This window comes from Oncorhynchus gorbuscha, linkage group LG23 (assembly GCF_021184085.1).
Source record: "Oncorhynchus gorbuscha isolate QuinsamMale2020 ecotype Even-year linkage group LG23, OgorEven_v1.0, whole genome shotgun sequence".
Classification (NCBI taxonomy): Eukaryota; Metazoa; Chordata; class Actinopteri; order Salmoniformes; family Salmonidae; genus Oncorhynchus; species Oncorhynchus gorbuscha.
In genome coordinates this window covers 25,580,127-25,595,126 of record NC_060195.1, presented here as the reverse complement: position 1 = coordinate 25,595,126, position 15,000 = coordinate 25,580,127, and the positions used below count along the sequence as shown (strand labels likewise).

Sequence of the window (15,000 nt, the reverse complement as noted above, 5' to 3'; positions counted from 1 at the left end):
GTTTGCGCTAAAGGACAGGTGGGTAATTGCTCTGATATGTACCGTTTCTACACCGCTGTTGTTGTGCCAATAGTGTATGACCTTTGAATAACAAATGGATATGTTAAGGAAGGAAGGTAGGATACATTACTACAGCGCCTTCTATAGCCAGAAATGATATACCACTAATGAAATGATGTATTGTCAGGACTTTGCTAGGGCCGATAGTCATTTCTCTAAGAATTGTTTTCACGTTCCTCTGCCAGGTTCGAATTACTGTTACACCCACCGCTCAGGAACAACAGCCAAAACAACATCCACTCAATCTGTAGTTTAGGAATCAGAGGAAATAGATCCCTTGGAGCAGAGTCTGTGTTGTATACTTCTCCGTGTAAGTTTTCCTTGTTCCTGCCTAAATATACACTGAGTATACCAAACATTAGGAACACCTTCCTAATATTGAGTTGTACCCCCTTTGGCCTCAGAACAGCCTCAATTCGTTGGGGCATTGAATTTACAAGGTGTCAAAAGCGTTCCACAGGGATGCTGACCCATGTTAACTATAATGCTTCCTACAGTTGTGTCAAGTTGGCTGGATAACCTTTGGGTGGTGAACCATTCTTAAAACACACGGGAAACTGTTGAGTGTGAAAAACAGCATTGCAATTCTCGACACAAACAGGTGTGCCTGGCACCAACTACCATACCCCATTCAAAGACACTTAAATCTTGTATCTTAATATGCACCCTCGTCATTGGCACACAAACACAATCCATGTCTCAATTTTCTCAAGGCTTAAAGAAACGTCTTTAACCTGTCTCCTCTGCTTCATCTACAGTACAGTGATTGAAGTGGATTTAACAAGGGATCACAGCTTTCACCTAGTCAGTCTGGTCAGTCAAATATGTTGTATACTTAGTGCATTCGGAAAGTACTCAAACCCCTTGACTTTTTCCACATTTAGTTACGTTACAGCCTTATTCTAAAATAGATGAAATAGTTTTTTTTCTCATCACTTAACACACAATACCCCAGAATGACGAAGCAAAAACAGTTTTTTGGAAAAAATCATAAAAAATAAAATGTAATTTAACATAGGTATTCAGACCCTTTACTTCATAGAAGCTTCATAGTCTTCTATGAAGCTACAAGCTTGATGGTTTCTCCCATTCTTCTCTGCAGATCCTCTCAAGCTCTGTCAGGTTGGATGGGGAGCGTCAATGCACAGCTATTTTCAATTCTCTCCAGAGATGTTCATTCGGGTTCAAGTCCGGGCTCTGGCTGGGCCGCTCAAGGACAGTCAGAGACTTGTCACGAAGCCACTCCTGTGCTGTCTTGGCTATGTGCTTAGGGTCATTATCCTGTTGGAAGGTGAACCTTCGCCCCTGTCTGAGGTCCTGAGCATTCTGGAACAGGTTTTCATCAAGGGTCTCTCTCTGTACTTTGCTCCGTTCATCTTTCACTCGATCCTGACTAGTCTCCCAGTCATTGCCACTAAAAACATCCCCACAGCATGATGCTGCCACCACCATGCTTCACCGTAGGGATGTTGCCCAGTTTCCTCCAGACGTGACGCTTGGCATTCAGGCCAAAGAGTTCAATCTTGGTTTCATCAGACCAGAGAATCTTGTTTCTCATGGTCTGAGTCCTTTATGGGCCTTTTGGCAAACTCTAACTGCGCCGTCATGTGTCTTTTACTGAGGAGTGGCTTCCGTCTGGCCAGTCTACCATAAAGGCCTGATTGGTGGAGTGCTGGAGAGATGGTTGTCTTTCTGGAAGTTTCTCCCATCTCCACAAAGGAACTCGAGTTCTTGGCCCTGACCAAGGCCCTTCTCCCCCGATTGCTCAGTTTGGCCGGACGACCAACACTAGGAAGAGTCATGGTGGTTCTAAACTTCCATTTAAGAATGATGAAGGCCATTGTGTTCTTGGGGACCTTAAATGCTGCATACATTTTTTGGCACACTTCCCAGATCTGTGCCTCGACACAATCCTGTTTCGGAGCTCTATAGACAATTCCTTCGACCTCATGGCTTGGTTTTTGCTCTGACATGCACTGTGTGTGCCAGGTGTGTGCCTTTCCAAATCATGTGCAGTCAATTGAATTTACCACAGGTGGACTCCAATCAGGTTGTAGAAACATCTCAAGGATGATCAATGGAAACAGGATGCACCTGAGCAAAATGTTGAGTCTCATAGCAAAGGGTCTGAATAATTATGTAAATAGGGTGTTTCTGTTTTTTATATTTAAAACATTTGGTTAAAAAAATGTCAAACCTGTTATCGCATTGTCATTATGGGGCATTGTGTGTAGATTGATTAATACATTATTTTATTTCATCCATTATAGAAAAAGGCTGTAACGTAACAAAATGCAGAAAAAGAAAAGAGGTATGAATAATTTTCGAACGCACTTTATATGCAATCATTAACCTCCTTTAGCGTCATTTCCTTCCTAGGAGCCATTAACAGACACACACATGCCTCCAGAGAAGGGCCAGAACCATAACAGTATCGCGATACCCCTTAGTATCGTGGCAAGGAAACAAAACACAATGAGGGTTTCACTTCTTTAGGAAAACAGCTCTAATGTTTGAAACAAACATCATTATGTTGTCATCCAGAGTCACGTCTTTATTTTCCAAGCTATTTCACACAATACTTTACTTACTGCAGGTTTTTAAAGGACCGAATAGTTTGGTCTGCTTCCTGTTTTCATTTTTGCCATGGATAACATATTGCAATACTGGTTTCATCACAACCCTACTGCAGAGTAGACCCAGATAGATGGTGGTGTAGTGAGGGGGGACAGAGGGTGGGATTGAGAGATTTGGGGGAGTAGAGAGGAGGACTGAGGGGCTGCAGCAGGTAGCAAAGGGGACAGGCACAGGGGAAAGAGGGGTCTGACTAGGAGATATTGTGGCGGGGGAGTGGGGCTCCAGCAGGTAGTGAAGGGGACAGGCACGGGGGACAGAGGGGTGGGACTAGGAGATATCGTGGTGGGGGAGTGGGGCTGCAGCAGATAGCGAAGGGGACAGGCTCGGGGGACAGAGGGGTGGGACTAGGAGATATCATGGTCGGAGGGTGGGGGGCTGCAGCAGGTAGTGAAGGGGACAGGCACGGGGACAGAGGGGTGGGACTAGGATATATCGTGGCGGGGGAGTGGGGCTGCAGCAGATAGCGAAGGGGACAGGCATGGGGGACAGGCATGGGGTGGGACTAGGAGATATCATGGTGGGAGGGTGGGGGCTGCAGCAGGTAGTGAAAGGGACAGGCACGGGGACAGAGGGGTGGGACTAGGATATATCGTGGCGGGGAGTGGGGCTGCAGCAGATAGCGAAGGGGACAGGCATGGGGGACAGAGGGGTGGGACTAGGAGATATCATGGTGGGAGGGTGGGGGCTGCAGCAGGTAGTGAAAGGGACAGGCACGGGGACAGAGGGGTGGGACTAGGAGATATCGTGGCGGGGGAGTGGGGGGCTGCAGCAGGTAGCGAAGGGGACAGGCACGGGGGGAAAGAGGGGTGGGACTAGGAGATATCGTGGCGGGGGAGTGGGGGGCTGCAGCAGGTAGCGAAGGGGACAGGCACGGGGGGAAAGAGGGGTGGGACTAGGCGATATCGTGGTGAGGGTGACCCTTGCCCAGTAGCTCTGTGGCTGAAGTACTGAGTGGCCTTGCACTACCCTCCCCAGATACCACTACAGACACAAAGCACAGCAGCCCATTTCCATCCTCCATCTCCCAGACAACACCGCCCACTGGGCCAGGTCTCACTGTGACTATTACAACCTACCCAAACCAGAAAACGTGGACAGATGGAAGCATTTGCGCAAAATGAAAAGCGCAAACCAACACATTTAATCATGGCAAGATGACTGTAAATATGGTTGAATACAAACAGTGTACTTATTCCCTCCATAAGGCAATCAAACAGGAAAAGATTCAGTACAATGGTTCAGACATGAGACGTATGTGGCAGGGTCTACAGACAATCACGGGTTCAAAGAGAAAACTAGCCACGTCACAGACATCGAAGTTAAATACCTTCTTCGTCCGTTTTGAGGATAACATAGTGCCACTGACGTGGCCCACTCCCAAGGACTGTGGGCTTTCGTTCTCCAAGGCCGACGTGAGTAAGACATTTAAACATGTTAACCCCCGCAAGGCTGCTGGCCCAGACGGCATCCCTAGCCACATCCTCTCCTCAGAGCATGCACAGACCAGCTGGCTGGTGTGTTTACGGACATATTCAATCTCTCTGTATCCCAGTCTGCTGTCCCAACTTTCTTCAAGATGTCCACCATTGTTCCTGTACCCAAGAAAGCAAAGGTAACTTGTACTAAATGACTATTGCCCTGTAGCACTCACTTCGGTTGTCATGAAGTGCTTTGAGAGACTAGTTAACGATCACACCCTACACCCACTTAAATTTGCTAACTGTCCCAATAGATCCACAGACGATGGAATCACCATTACACTGCACACTGCCCTATCCCACCTGGACAAGAGAAATACCTATGTCAGAATACTGTTAATTGACTACAGCTCAGCATCAACACCATAGTACCCTCCAAGCTTATCATTAAGCTTTGGGCCCTGGGTCTGAACCCTGCCATGTGCAACTGGGTCCTGGACTTCCTGACGGTCCGCCCCCAGGTGATGAAGGTAGGAAACAATACCTTCACTTCACTGATCCTCAACACTGGGGCGCCACAAGGATGCGTGCTCAGCCCCCTCCTGTACTCCCTGTTCACCCATAGCCTATAGGGAGGAGGTGAGGGCCCTGGGGGAGCGGTGTCAGGAAAATAACCTCTCCCTCAACAAAACGAAAGAGCTATCCACATCGCCCCTATCCATATCGACAGGACCGCAGTAGGGAAGGTGGAAGCTTCAAGTTCCTCGGCGAACACATCCCTGACGATCTGAAATGGTCCACCCACACAGAGAGTGTGGTGAAGAAAGCGCATCAGCACCTCTTCAACCTCAGGAGGCTTAAGAAATTGTGCTTGCACCTAAGACCCTCAGAAAACTCCAGGACACCTACAGCACCAATGTCATAGGAAGGCAAAAAATATAATCAAGGACAACATCCACGAGAGCCACTGCTTGTTCACCCCGCTATCATCCAGAAGGCAAGATCAGTACAGGTGCATCAAAGCTGGGACCGAGAGCCTGAAAGATAGCTTTTATCTCAAGGCCATCAGACTGTTCAATAGGCATCACTTGCCAGCTACCACCCAGCTACTCAACCCTGCACTTTAGAGGCTGCTGCCCCATGTACATTGACATGGAATCACTGGTCATTTTAATAATGGAACACTAGTCACTTTAATAATGTGCACGTACTGCTTTACTCATCTCATATGTATATACTGTATTCTATTCTACTGTATTTTAGTCAATGCCACTCTGACATTGCTCGTCCTAATATACAGTTGAAGTCGGAAGTTTACTTACACTTTGTTGGAGCCATTAAAACACATTTTTCAACTGCTCCACAAATTTCTTGTTAACAGTTTTTGGCAGTTAGGACATCTACTTTGTGCATGACACAAGTCATTTTTCCAATAATTGTTTATAGACAGATTATTTCACTTATAATTGTCATGTCCTGACCATAGAAAACCTGTATTTTCTATGGTAGAGTAGGTCAGGGCGTGACTAGAGGTTTTAGTCTAGTTTATTATTTCTATGTGGGGTTCTAGGTTTCATTTTCTATGTTGGGGTTTGTGTATGAGTCCCAATTAGAGGCCTCTGGTTATCGTTCTCTCTAATTGGGCATCATACTTAAGTAGCATTTTTTTCCACCTGATGGGATGTTGTTTATGTTTAGTTGCCTGTTAGCACTGCATTGTCGTCACGGTTCATTTATTCTTTATTGTTTTGTATTTGCTTAATTTTCACATTATTCATTAAAATATGTGGAACTCAACATACGCTGCACCTTGGGCCGACCATCATTATTACAAACAATGTGACAATAATTTACTGTATCACAATTCCGGTGGGTCAGAAGTTTACATACACTGAGTTGACTGTGCCTTTAAACAGCTTTGAAAATTCCAGAAAATTACGTAATGGCTATAGAAGCTTCTGATAGGCTAATTGACATAATTTGCATCAATTGGAAGTGTACCTGTGGATGTATTTCAATGCCTACCTTCAAACTCAATGCCTCTTTACTTGACATCATGGGAAAATCAAAAGAAATCAGCCAAGACCTCAGAAAAAACATTGTAGACCTCCACAATTCTGGTTCATCTTTGGGAGCCATTTCCAAATGCCTGAAGGTACCACATTTATCTGTACAAACAATAGTATGCAAGTATAAACACCATGTGACCACGCAGCCATCATACCGCTCAGGAAGGAGACGCGTTCTGTCTCCTAGAGATGAACGTGCTTTGGTGTGAAAAGTGCATGTCAATGTCATGTTTTGTCATTTATTGTCTTGTCCTTGTGCTTTCCCTTCTGTTCGTTTCCCCCTGCTGGTCTTATTAGGTTCGTTCCCTTTTTCTATCCCTCTCTCTCCCCCTCCCTCTCTCTCTCTTCTCTTTATCGTTCCGTTCCTGCTCCCAGCTGTTCCTCATTCTCCTAACTCACTCATTTACTCTTTTCACACCTGTCCCCTATTTTGCCCTCTGATTAGAGCCTCTATTTCTCCCCTTGTTTTCCGCTTCTGTCCTTGTCGGATCCTTGTATGATGTTCGCTGTTCTGTGTCCTGGTCTCGCCCTGTCGTGTTTTGTCTTCTTCAGATGCTGCGTGAGAGCAGGTGTCTTAGTCTGCTACGGTCGGTGCCTTCCCTAAGCAACCTGCAGTCTATGGTCGAGTCTCCAGTCGGTCCTCGCTACTACGAGTGGATTTAAGTTTTTCCTGTTTTGTTTTCTCCTTGTTATATCCAGGATAATTACTTTTGTCTTATACTGGAATAAAGACTCTATTTTCGTTAAGTCGCTTTTGGGTCCTCATTCACCAGCATAACAGTCAATCCCAGAACAACCGCAAAGGATCTTGTGAAGATGCTGGAGGAAACCGGTTCAAAAGTATCTATATCCACAGTAAAACAAGTCCTATGTCGACATAACCTGAAAGGCCCCTCAGCAAGGAAGAAGCCACTGCTCCAAAACCATCAGAAAAAAGCAAGACTACGGTTTGCAACTGCACATGGAGACAAAGATTGTACTTTCTGGAGAAATGTCCTCTTGTCTGATTAAACAAAAATAGAAGTTTGGCCATAATCACCATCGTTATGTTTGGAGGAAAAAGGGGGAGGCTTGCAAACCGAAGAACATCATCCCAACTGTGAAGCACGGGGGTGGCAGCATCATGTTGTTTGGGTGCTTTGCTTCAGGAGGGACTGCTGCACTTCACAAAATAGATGGCTTCATGAGGAAGGAACATTATCTGCATATATTGAAGCAACATCTCAAGACATCAGTCAGGAAGTTAAAGCTTGATCGCAAATGGGTCTTCCAAATGGACAATGACCCCAAGCATACTTCTAAAGTTGTTACGTTTGACCAAGTTAAACAATTTAAAGGCAATGCTACCAAATGCTAATTGAGTGTATGTAAACTTATGACCCACTGGGAATATGTTGATATAAATGAATGATGAAATAAATAATTCTCTCTACTATTATTCTGACATTTCACATTCTTAAAATAAAGTGATGATCCTAACTGACCAAAGACAGGAAATTTTTACTAGGATTAAATGTCAGGAATTGTGAAAAACATCTGATAAATATGTGAATGTGACTAATAACATCTGATAAATATGTGTATGTGACTAATAACATCTGATAAATATGCGTATGTGACTAATAACATTTGATTTGAGAAGGAGGTGGAAGAGGAGCAGGATGCCATGGACATTAACAGACACTCAGACAAACACTTTCTCCCTTCAGAGTCATACTGTATATTTATCTGAAAGACCAGGATAATTGAGAATGTATTTCTCTCTGAAGTAAACTGATGTTTCTCTCCCCCTCTCCTCTTCTCCCTCTTTCCACCTCCCCATCAGTCGTCTGGAACAGAACCTGATTAAGAACATCCCTGCTGGAGCCTTCTCTCCATACAAGAAACTCAAGAGGATGTGAGTCTGTTATATATTCAATTCAATAGGATGTGAGTCTGTTATATATTCAATTCAATAGGATGTGAGTCTATCTGTTTTATATTCAATGCAATAGGATGTGAGTCTATCTGTTTTATATTCAATTCAATAGGATGTGAGTCTATCTGTTTTACATTCAATTCAATAGGATGTGAGTCTATCTGTTTTACATTCAATGCAATAGGATGTGAGTCTATCTGTTTTATATTCCAAAGCACAGGTAGTCACAGACCAACGTAGATGGGAACAATAATCAACCAGACAATGGTCACATATGTTACTAATTCAATAGGATGTGAGTCTGTTATATATTCAATTCAAAAGGATGTGAGTGTTATGTGTATATTCAATTCAATAGGATGTGAGTCTGTTATATATTCAATGTTGTGTTGTATAAATGATTGGAGACATGCGCAGGAATTCTTAATAAATGGGTTTAATACTCCACCCAAAAATATACAACATGACTTGGAAAAGCAAGGGGACGAAGCCCAGAACAAACACATATACAAAAACACTGGGATGTAACCCAAACAAAAGAGCGAGGTTAAACCAATCATAAATACACAGGGCGAGACCTGTCGTAACAAATGCACAATAACAAGTGCACAATACACGAAAGCACGAAAGCCGAAATAACAAAGCACAGGTAGTCACAGACCAACGTAGATGGGAACAATAATCAACCAGACAATGGTGAATTGAGGGCACATATACAATTACTAATCAGGGTAATAGGAATCAGGTGAGCGTAACGAGACAGTTCAGTGACGCCTAGATGCCGTAGACCTCCGGAACTGGTGCACAGAATGAGCAGCAGTACTGTGGCTAGGAAAAACTCCCTAGAAAGGCCAAAACCTAGGAAGAAACCTAGAGAGGAACCAGACCACAGGAACATGAAACAGTTTGGTCAGGGCCAGCTGCAGCTGCCAAAGTTGCTTCGTCCTCAGACGGGCCAGTTGAAGCTGCTGAAGTTGTGTCGGTGTCGGACATGCAAGTTGCAGCTGCTGAAGTTGTGTCGGCATCGGACATGCCAGTTGCAGCTGCTGAAGTTGTGTCGGCGACAAAACATGCTAGTTGCAGCTGCTGAAGTTGTGTCGGCGTCGGACATGCTAGTTGCAGCTGCTGAAGTTGTGTCGCGTCGGACATTCCAGTTGCAGCTGCTGAAGTTGTGTCGGCGACAAAACATGCTAGTTGCAGCTGCTGAAGTTGTGTCGGTGTCGGACATGCCAGTTGCAGCTGCTGAAGTTGTGTCGCGTCGGACATTCCAGTTGCAGCTGCTGAAGTTGTGTCGGCGACAAAACATGCTAGTTGCAGCTGCTGAAGTTGTGTCGGTGTCGGACATGCCAGTTGCAGCTGCTGAAGTTGTGTCGGCGTCGGACATGCCAGTTGCAGCTGCTGAAGTTGTGTCGGCGACAAAACATGCTAGTTACAGCTGCTGAAGTTGTGTCGGCGTCGGACATGCCAGTTGCAGCTGCTGAAGCTGTGTCGGTGTCGGACATGCCAGTTGCAGCTGCTGAAGTTGTGTCGGTGTCGGACATGCCAGTTGCAGCTGCTGAAGTTGTGTCGGTGTCGGACATGCCAGTTACAGCTGCTGAAGTTGTGTCGGTGTCGGACATGCCAGTTGCAGATGCTGAAGTTGTGTCGGTGTCGGACATGCCAGTTGCAGCTGCTGAAGTTGTGTCAGTGTCGGACATGCCAGTTGCAGCTGCTGAAGTTGTGTCGGCGACAAAACATGCTAGTTGCAGCTGCTGAAGTTATGTCGGTGTCGGACATGCCAATTGCAGCTGCTGAAGTTGTGTCAGCGTTGGACATGCCAGTTGCAGCTGCTGAAGTTGTGTCGGCGACAAAACATGCTAGTTGCAGCTGCTGAAGTTGTGTCGGTGTCGGACATGCCAATTGCAGCTGCTGAAGTTGTGTCAGCGTTGGACATGCCAGTTGAAGCTGCAAAGTTGCAGCATCTGACGGGCCAGTTGCATATGCCAAAGTTGCGGTATCTGACGGGCCAGTTGCATATGCCAAAGTTGCGGTGGTGTCAGAAAGGCCAGTTGCGGTGGTGTCAGAAAGGCCAGTTGCAGCGGTGTCAGAAAGGCCAGTTGCAGCGGTGTCAGAAAGGCCAGTTGCAGCGGTGTCAGAAAGGCCAGTTGCAGCGGTGTCAGAAAGGCCAGTCGCAGTGGTGTCAGAAAGGCCAGTTGCAGCGGTGTCAGAAAGGCCAGTTGCAGCGGTGTCAGAAAGGCCAGTTGCAGCGGTGTCAGAAAGGCCAGTTGCAGCGGTGTCAGAAAGACCAGTTGAGGTGGTGTCAGAAAGGCCAGTTGCAGCGGTGTCAGAAAGGCCAGTTGCAGCTGCCGAAGCTGAGGCGGTGGACGGGCCAGTTTCAGCTTCCCAAGTTGCGTCGGCATCGGACGGGACATTCTCGCTGTCTCCATTTAGGGTGGGTTATTCTGTCACGTTGAATAAATGATTGGAGACAGGCGCAGGAATTCGTAATAGGGGGGTTTAATACTCCGCCCAAAATACACAACATGACATGAAAAGGCATGGAGACGAAGCCCAAAGAAAACATGTTGTAAAGGCGTTCTTCGTTTGTCGAAAGAGAGTCGGACCGAAATGCAGCGTGGTAGTTACTCATGACTTTAATAGAAAAAGTGACACATGAAATAACGATACAAAATACAAAACAACAAACGGAACGTGAAACCTAATTACAGCCTATCTGGTGAAACTACACAGAAACAGGAACAATCACCCACGAAATACAAAGCGAAACCAGGCCTAAATACGGACGGCCGGTACATACCTAAATACGGTTCCTAATCAGAGACAACGAGAATCACCTGACTCTGATTGAGAACCGCCTCAGGCAGCCAAGCCCATACAACACCCCTACTCAGCCGCAATCCCAATAATACAAAAACCCCAATTACAAAATACAACAACATAAACCCAAGTCACACCCTGGCCTGACCAAATAATAAAGAAAACACAAAATACTAAGACCAAGGCGTGACAGAATCCCCCCCCCCTCTAAGGTGCGGACTCCCGGACGCACCTCAAAACCATAGGGACGGTCCGGGTGGGCGTCTGTCCATGGTGGCAGTTCCGGCTCGGGACGTGGACCCCACTCCATTAAAGTCATAGTTCCTCCCCTTCGCGTCCTGGGATAATCCACCCTCGCCGCCGACCATGGCCTAATAGTCCTCACCCAGAACCCCACAGAACTGAGGAGCAGCTCGTGACTGAGGGGCATCTCGGGACTGAGGGAAAGCTCGGGACTGAGGGGCAGCTCGGGACTGAGGGGCAGCTCGGGACTGAGGCAGCTCGGGACTGAGGGGAAGCTCAGGCTGAGGGGCAGCTCGGGACTGAGGGGCAGCTCGGGACTGAGGGGCAGCTCGGGACTGAGGGGCAGCTCGGGACTGAGGGGCAGCCCGGAACTGAGGGGCAGCCCGGAACTGAGGGGAAGCCCAGTACTGAGAGGAAGCCCAGTACTGAGATGAAGCTCAGGCAGGTAGGTGGCTACGGTAGATCCTGGCTGGCTGGCGGATCTGGAAGATTCTGGTTGACTAGCAGATCTGGAAGAGACTGGTTGACTGGCAGATCTGGAAGAGACTGGTTGACTGGCAAATCTGGAAGAGACTGGTTGACTGGCAGATCTGGAAGAGACTGGTTGACTAGCAGATCTGGAAGAGACTGGTTGACTGGCAGATCTGGAAGAATCTGGTTGACTGGCAGATCTAGAAGATCATGGCTGACTGGCGGATCTAGCTGCTCTATGCAGACTGACAGCTCCTTGCAGACTGACAGCTCTGACTGCTCCATGCAGGCTGACAGCACCCTGCAGACTGGCAGCTCTTTGCAGACTGACAGCTCTTTGCAGACTGACAGCTCTGGCTGCTTCATGCAGACTGACAGCACCTTGCAGACTGACAGCTCCCTGCAGACTGGCAGCTCAGGCTGCTCCGAACAGGCAGGAGGCTCCGGCAGCGCTGTAGAGGAGGAAGGCTCTGATAGCGCTGAACAGGCGGGAGACTCCGACAGCGCAGGAGGGAAGGAAGGCTCTGATAGCGCTGAACAGACAGGAGACTTCAGTAGCGCAGGAGGGAAGGAAGGCTCTGGCTGTGCTGAACAGGCGAGAGACTCCGACAGCGCAGGAGGGAAGGAAGGCTCTGGCTGTGCTGAACAGGCGAGAGACTCCGACAGCGCAGGAGGGAAGGAAGGCTCTGGCTGTGCTGAACAGGCGAGGCGCACAGAAGGCCTGGAGCGTGGTGCTGGAACTGGTGCTACAGGATTGAGCGGTCTCTCTAGCTCACCGGTGAGCACAGGGAGTTTGCGCAGGTCTCCTACCTGGCATAGCCATACTCCCATTAAGCCCGCCCCCAATAATTTTTGGGGCTGCTTTTCGGGCTTCCATCCGCGTCGCCGTGCTGCCTCCTTATACCAGCGCCTCTCCGCTTTTTTCCACCTCTATTCCCTCCTTGGGGCGGCGATATTCACCAGGCTGAGCCCAGGGTCCTTTTCCGTCCAATATCATCTCCCAAGACCAGAAGTCCTTATATTGCTGCTCCTCACAATTAACAGGGAGAGTAGGCTCAGGTCTGACTCCTGACTCAGCCACTCTCTCTCTGCGCCCTCCCCCAATAAATATGCGGGGTTACTTTCGGTTTTCGCTCTGCGCCGCCGTGTCTTTCTTTTCGACTCCATTCTCCTATAGCCCTCTTCGCACTGCTCTCGCGAATCCCAGGCGGGCTCCTGCACTCTCTCTGGGTCGGCCCCCCACCTGTCGATTTCTTCCCACGTCGTATACTCCTTGCCATTGCTGTCCATATCATCCTCCTTTTTCTGCTCCTGCTGTCGCTGCCTGTAACCACGCCACTCGGTCCGTGTGTGGTAGTTACTCATGACTTTAATAGAAAAAGTGACATATGAAATAACGATACAAAATACAAAACAACAAACGGAACGTGAAACCTAATTACAGCCTATCTGGTGAAACTACACAGAGACAGGAACAATCACCCACGAAATACAAAGCGAAACCAGGCTACCTAAATACGTTTCCTTTTCAGAGACAACGAGAATCACCTGACTCTGATTGAGAACCGCCTCAGGCAGCCAAGCCCATACAACACCCCTACTCAGCCGCAATCCCAATAATATAAAAACCCCAATACGTAATACAACAACATAAACCCATGTCACACCCTGGCCTGACCAAATAATAAAGAAAACACAAAATACTAAGACCAAGGCGTGACACATGTGTACAAAAACACAGGGAAAACAATAATAAATACATGGGACGAGACCCACAATACTCTACACGGGGCGAGACCCGAAATAACAAATGCATAACAATACACAGGGCGAGACTCGTAATAAAAAATGCACAACAATACACGGGGCTAGACGCATAATAAAAAATGCACAACAATACACGGGGCGAGACCCGTAATAAAAAATACACAACAATACACGGGCGAGACCCGTAATAAAAAATGCACAACAATACACGGGGCGAGACCCGTAATAAAAAATACACAAGACCCGTAATAAAAAATACACAACAATACACGGGCGAGACCCGTACTAAAGAATGCACAACAAAACCCGTAACACACAATACACGAGACAAGTAATAACAAATGCACAACAATACACGAGACAAGACGCGTAATAAAACATGTGGGAAATATGTGTCTCTAATGTGGTAAAACATTTGGCGGGAGATTAGGAAGTGTAGCTCAGTTTCCACCTCATTTTGTGGGCAGTGGGTACATAGCCTGTCTTCTCTCGAGAGCCAGGTCTGCCTATGACGGCCTCTCTCAATAGCAAGGCTATGAGCACTAAGTACATAGTCTGTCTATAGTCAATGATTTTCTTAATTTTGGTCAGTCATTGTGGTCAGGTATTCTCCAACTGTGTACTCTCTGTTTAGGGCCAGATAGCATTCCAATTTGCTCTGTTTTTTGGCTGATTCTTCCAGTGTGTCAAGTAGTTATCTTTTTGCTTTCTCATAATTTAGTTGTGTCTACATGTGTTTCTATCCTGGGGCTCTGTTGGGTTTCTTTGTGTTTGTGAACAGAGCCCCAGAACCAGCTGTCTGAGGGGACTCTTCTCTAGGTTAATCTCACTGTAAGAGAGTAGTGGGATGTGTGGGCATCACTTCCTTTTAGGTGGTTGTAGATTTTACCAACTCTTTTCTGAATTTTGATACATGATGTATAATGTATTGATGTATTACACTTATATATTTGTGAATGTTGAATATTTATATTTCTGTAGTTTGAATTTGGCGCACTGCAATTTCACTGGATGTTGTCAAATCAATCCCGCTAACGGGATTGGAGCGTTAAGAGATCCCATTTGATCCCATGGTAATTATTAGGGTGAACATTTGTCTCCACTTTTGTGGATTGGGGTGATAAGTCCTTGGTTCCAAATATTGGGGAAGATGCCAGAGCTAAGGATTATGTAAAATAGTTTTATAGCTATTTGGAATTTGTGATCTGTGTATTGTATAATTTTATTTAGGATATTATCAACATCACAGCATTTTGGGGTTGGAGGGTTTGTATTTTATCCTGTAGCTCATCAAATGTAATTGTCAAATCCAGTGGGTTCTGGTAGTCTTTACATATTTTTGCTGTTTGCTCTTTGTTATAGGGCCAAAAAGATTGGGGAAGTGGTTTATTCAAACACATCTCCATGTTTGATAGATAACTCTTGATGTTGTTGTTTGTTTAGTTTGTTCCAATTTTCCAGAAATGGTTCGATTATATGGATTCTTCAATTACATTGAGCTGATTTCTGATGTGCTGATCCATCTTTTTCCGTTGTGTATTTCTGTATTGTTTTAGTGATTCACCATATTGAAGTAGGCTCATGTTTTCTGGTTTTTAGT

The 15,000-nt window shown here is 46.5% G+C and overlaps 1 protein-coding gene across 1 annotated transcript in view; it reads left to right on the top strand.

Annotated features, from left to right (window-relative positions):
• LOC124010774 (slit homolog 3 protein-like) overlaps nucleotides 1-15,000 on the top strand; it is a 444,233-nt gene that overhangs the window by 271,380 nt on the left and 157,853 nt on the right. The window contains exon 11 of the mRNA XM_046323430.1: nucleotides 8,010-8,081. Within this exon, the coding sequence (XP_046179386.1) occupies nucleotides 8,010-8,081 (72 nt within the window). The remainder of the gene's footprint in view (nucleotides 1-8,009; nucleotides 8,082-15,000) is intronic.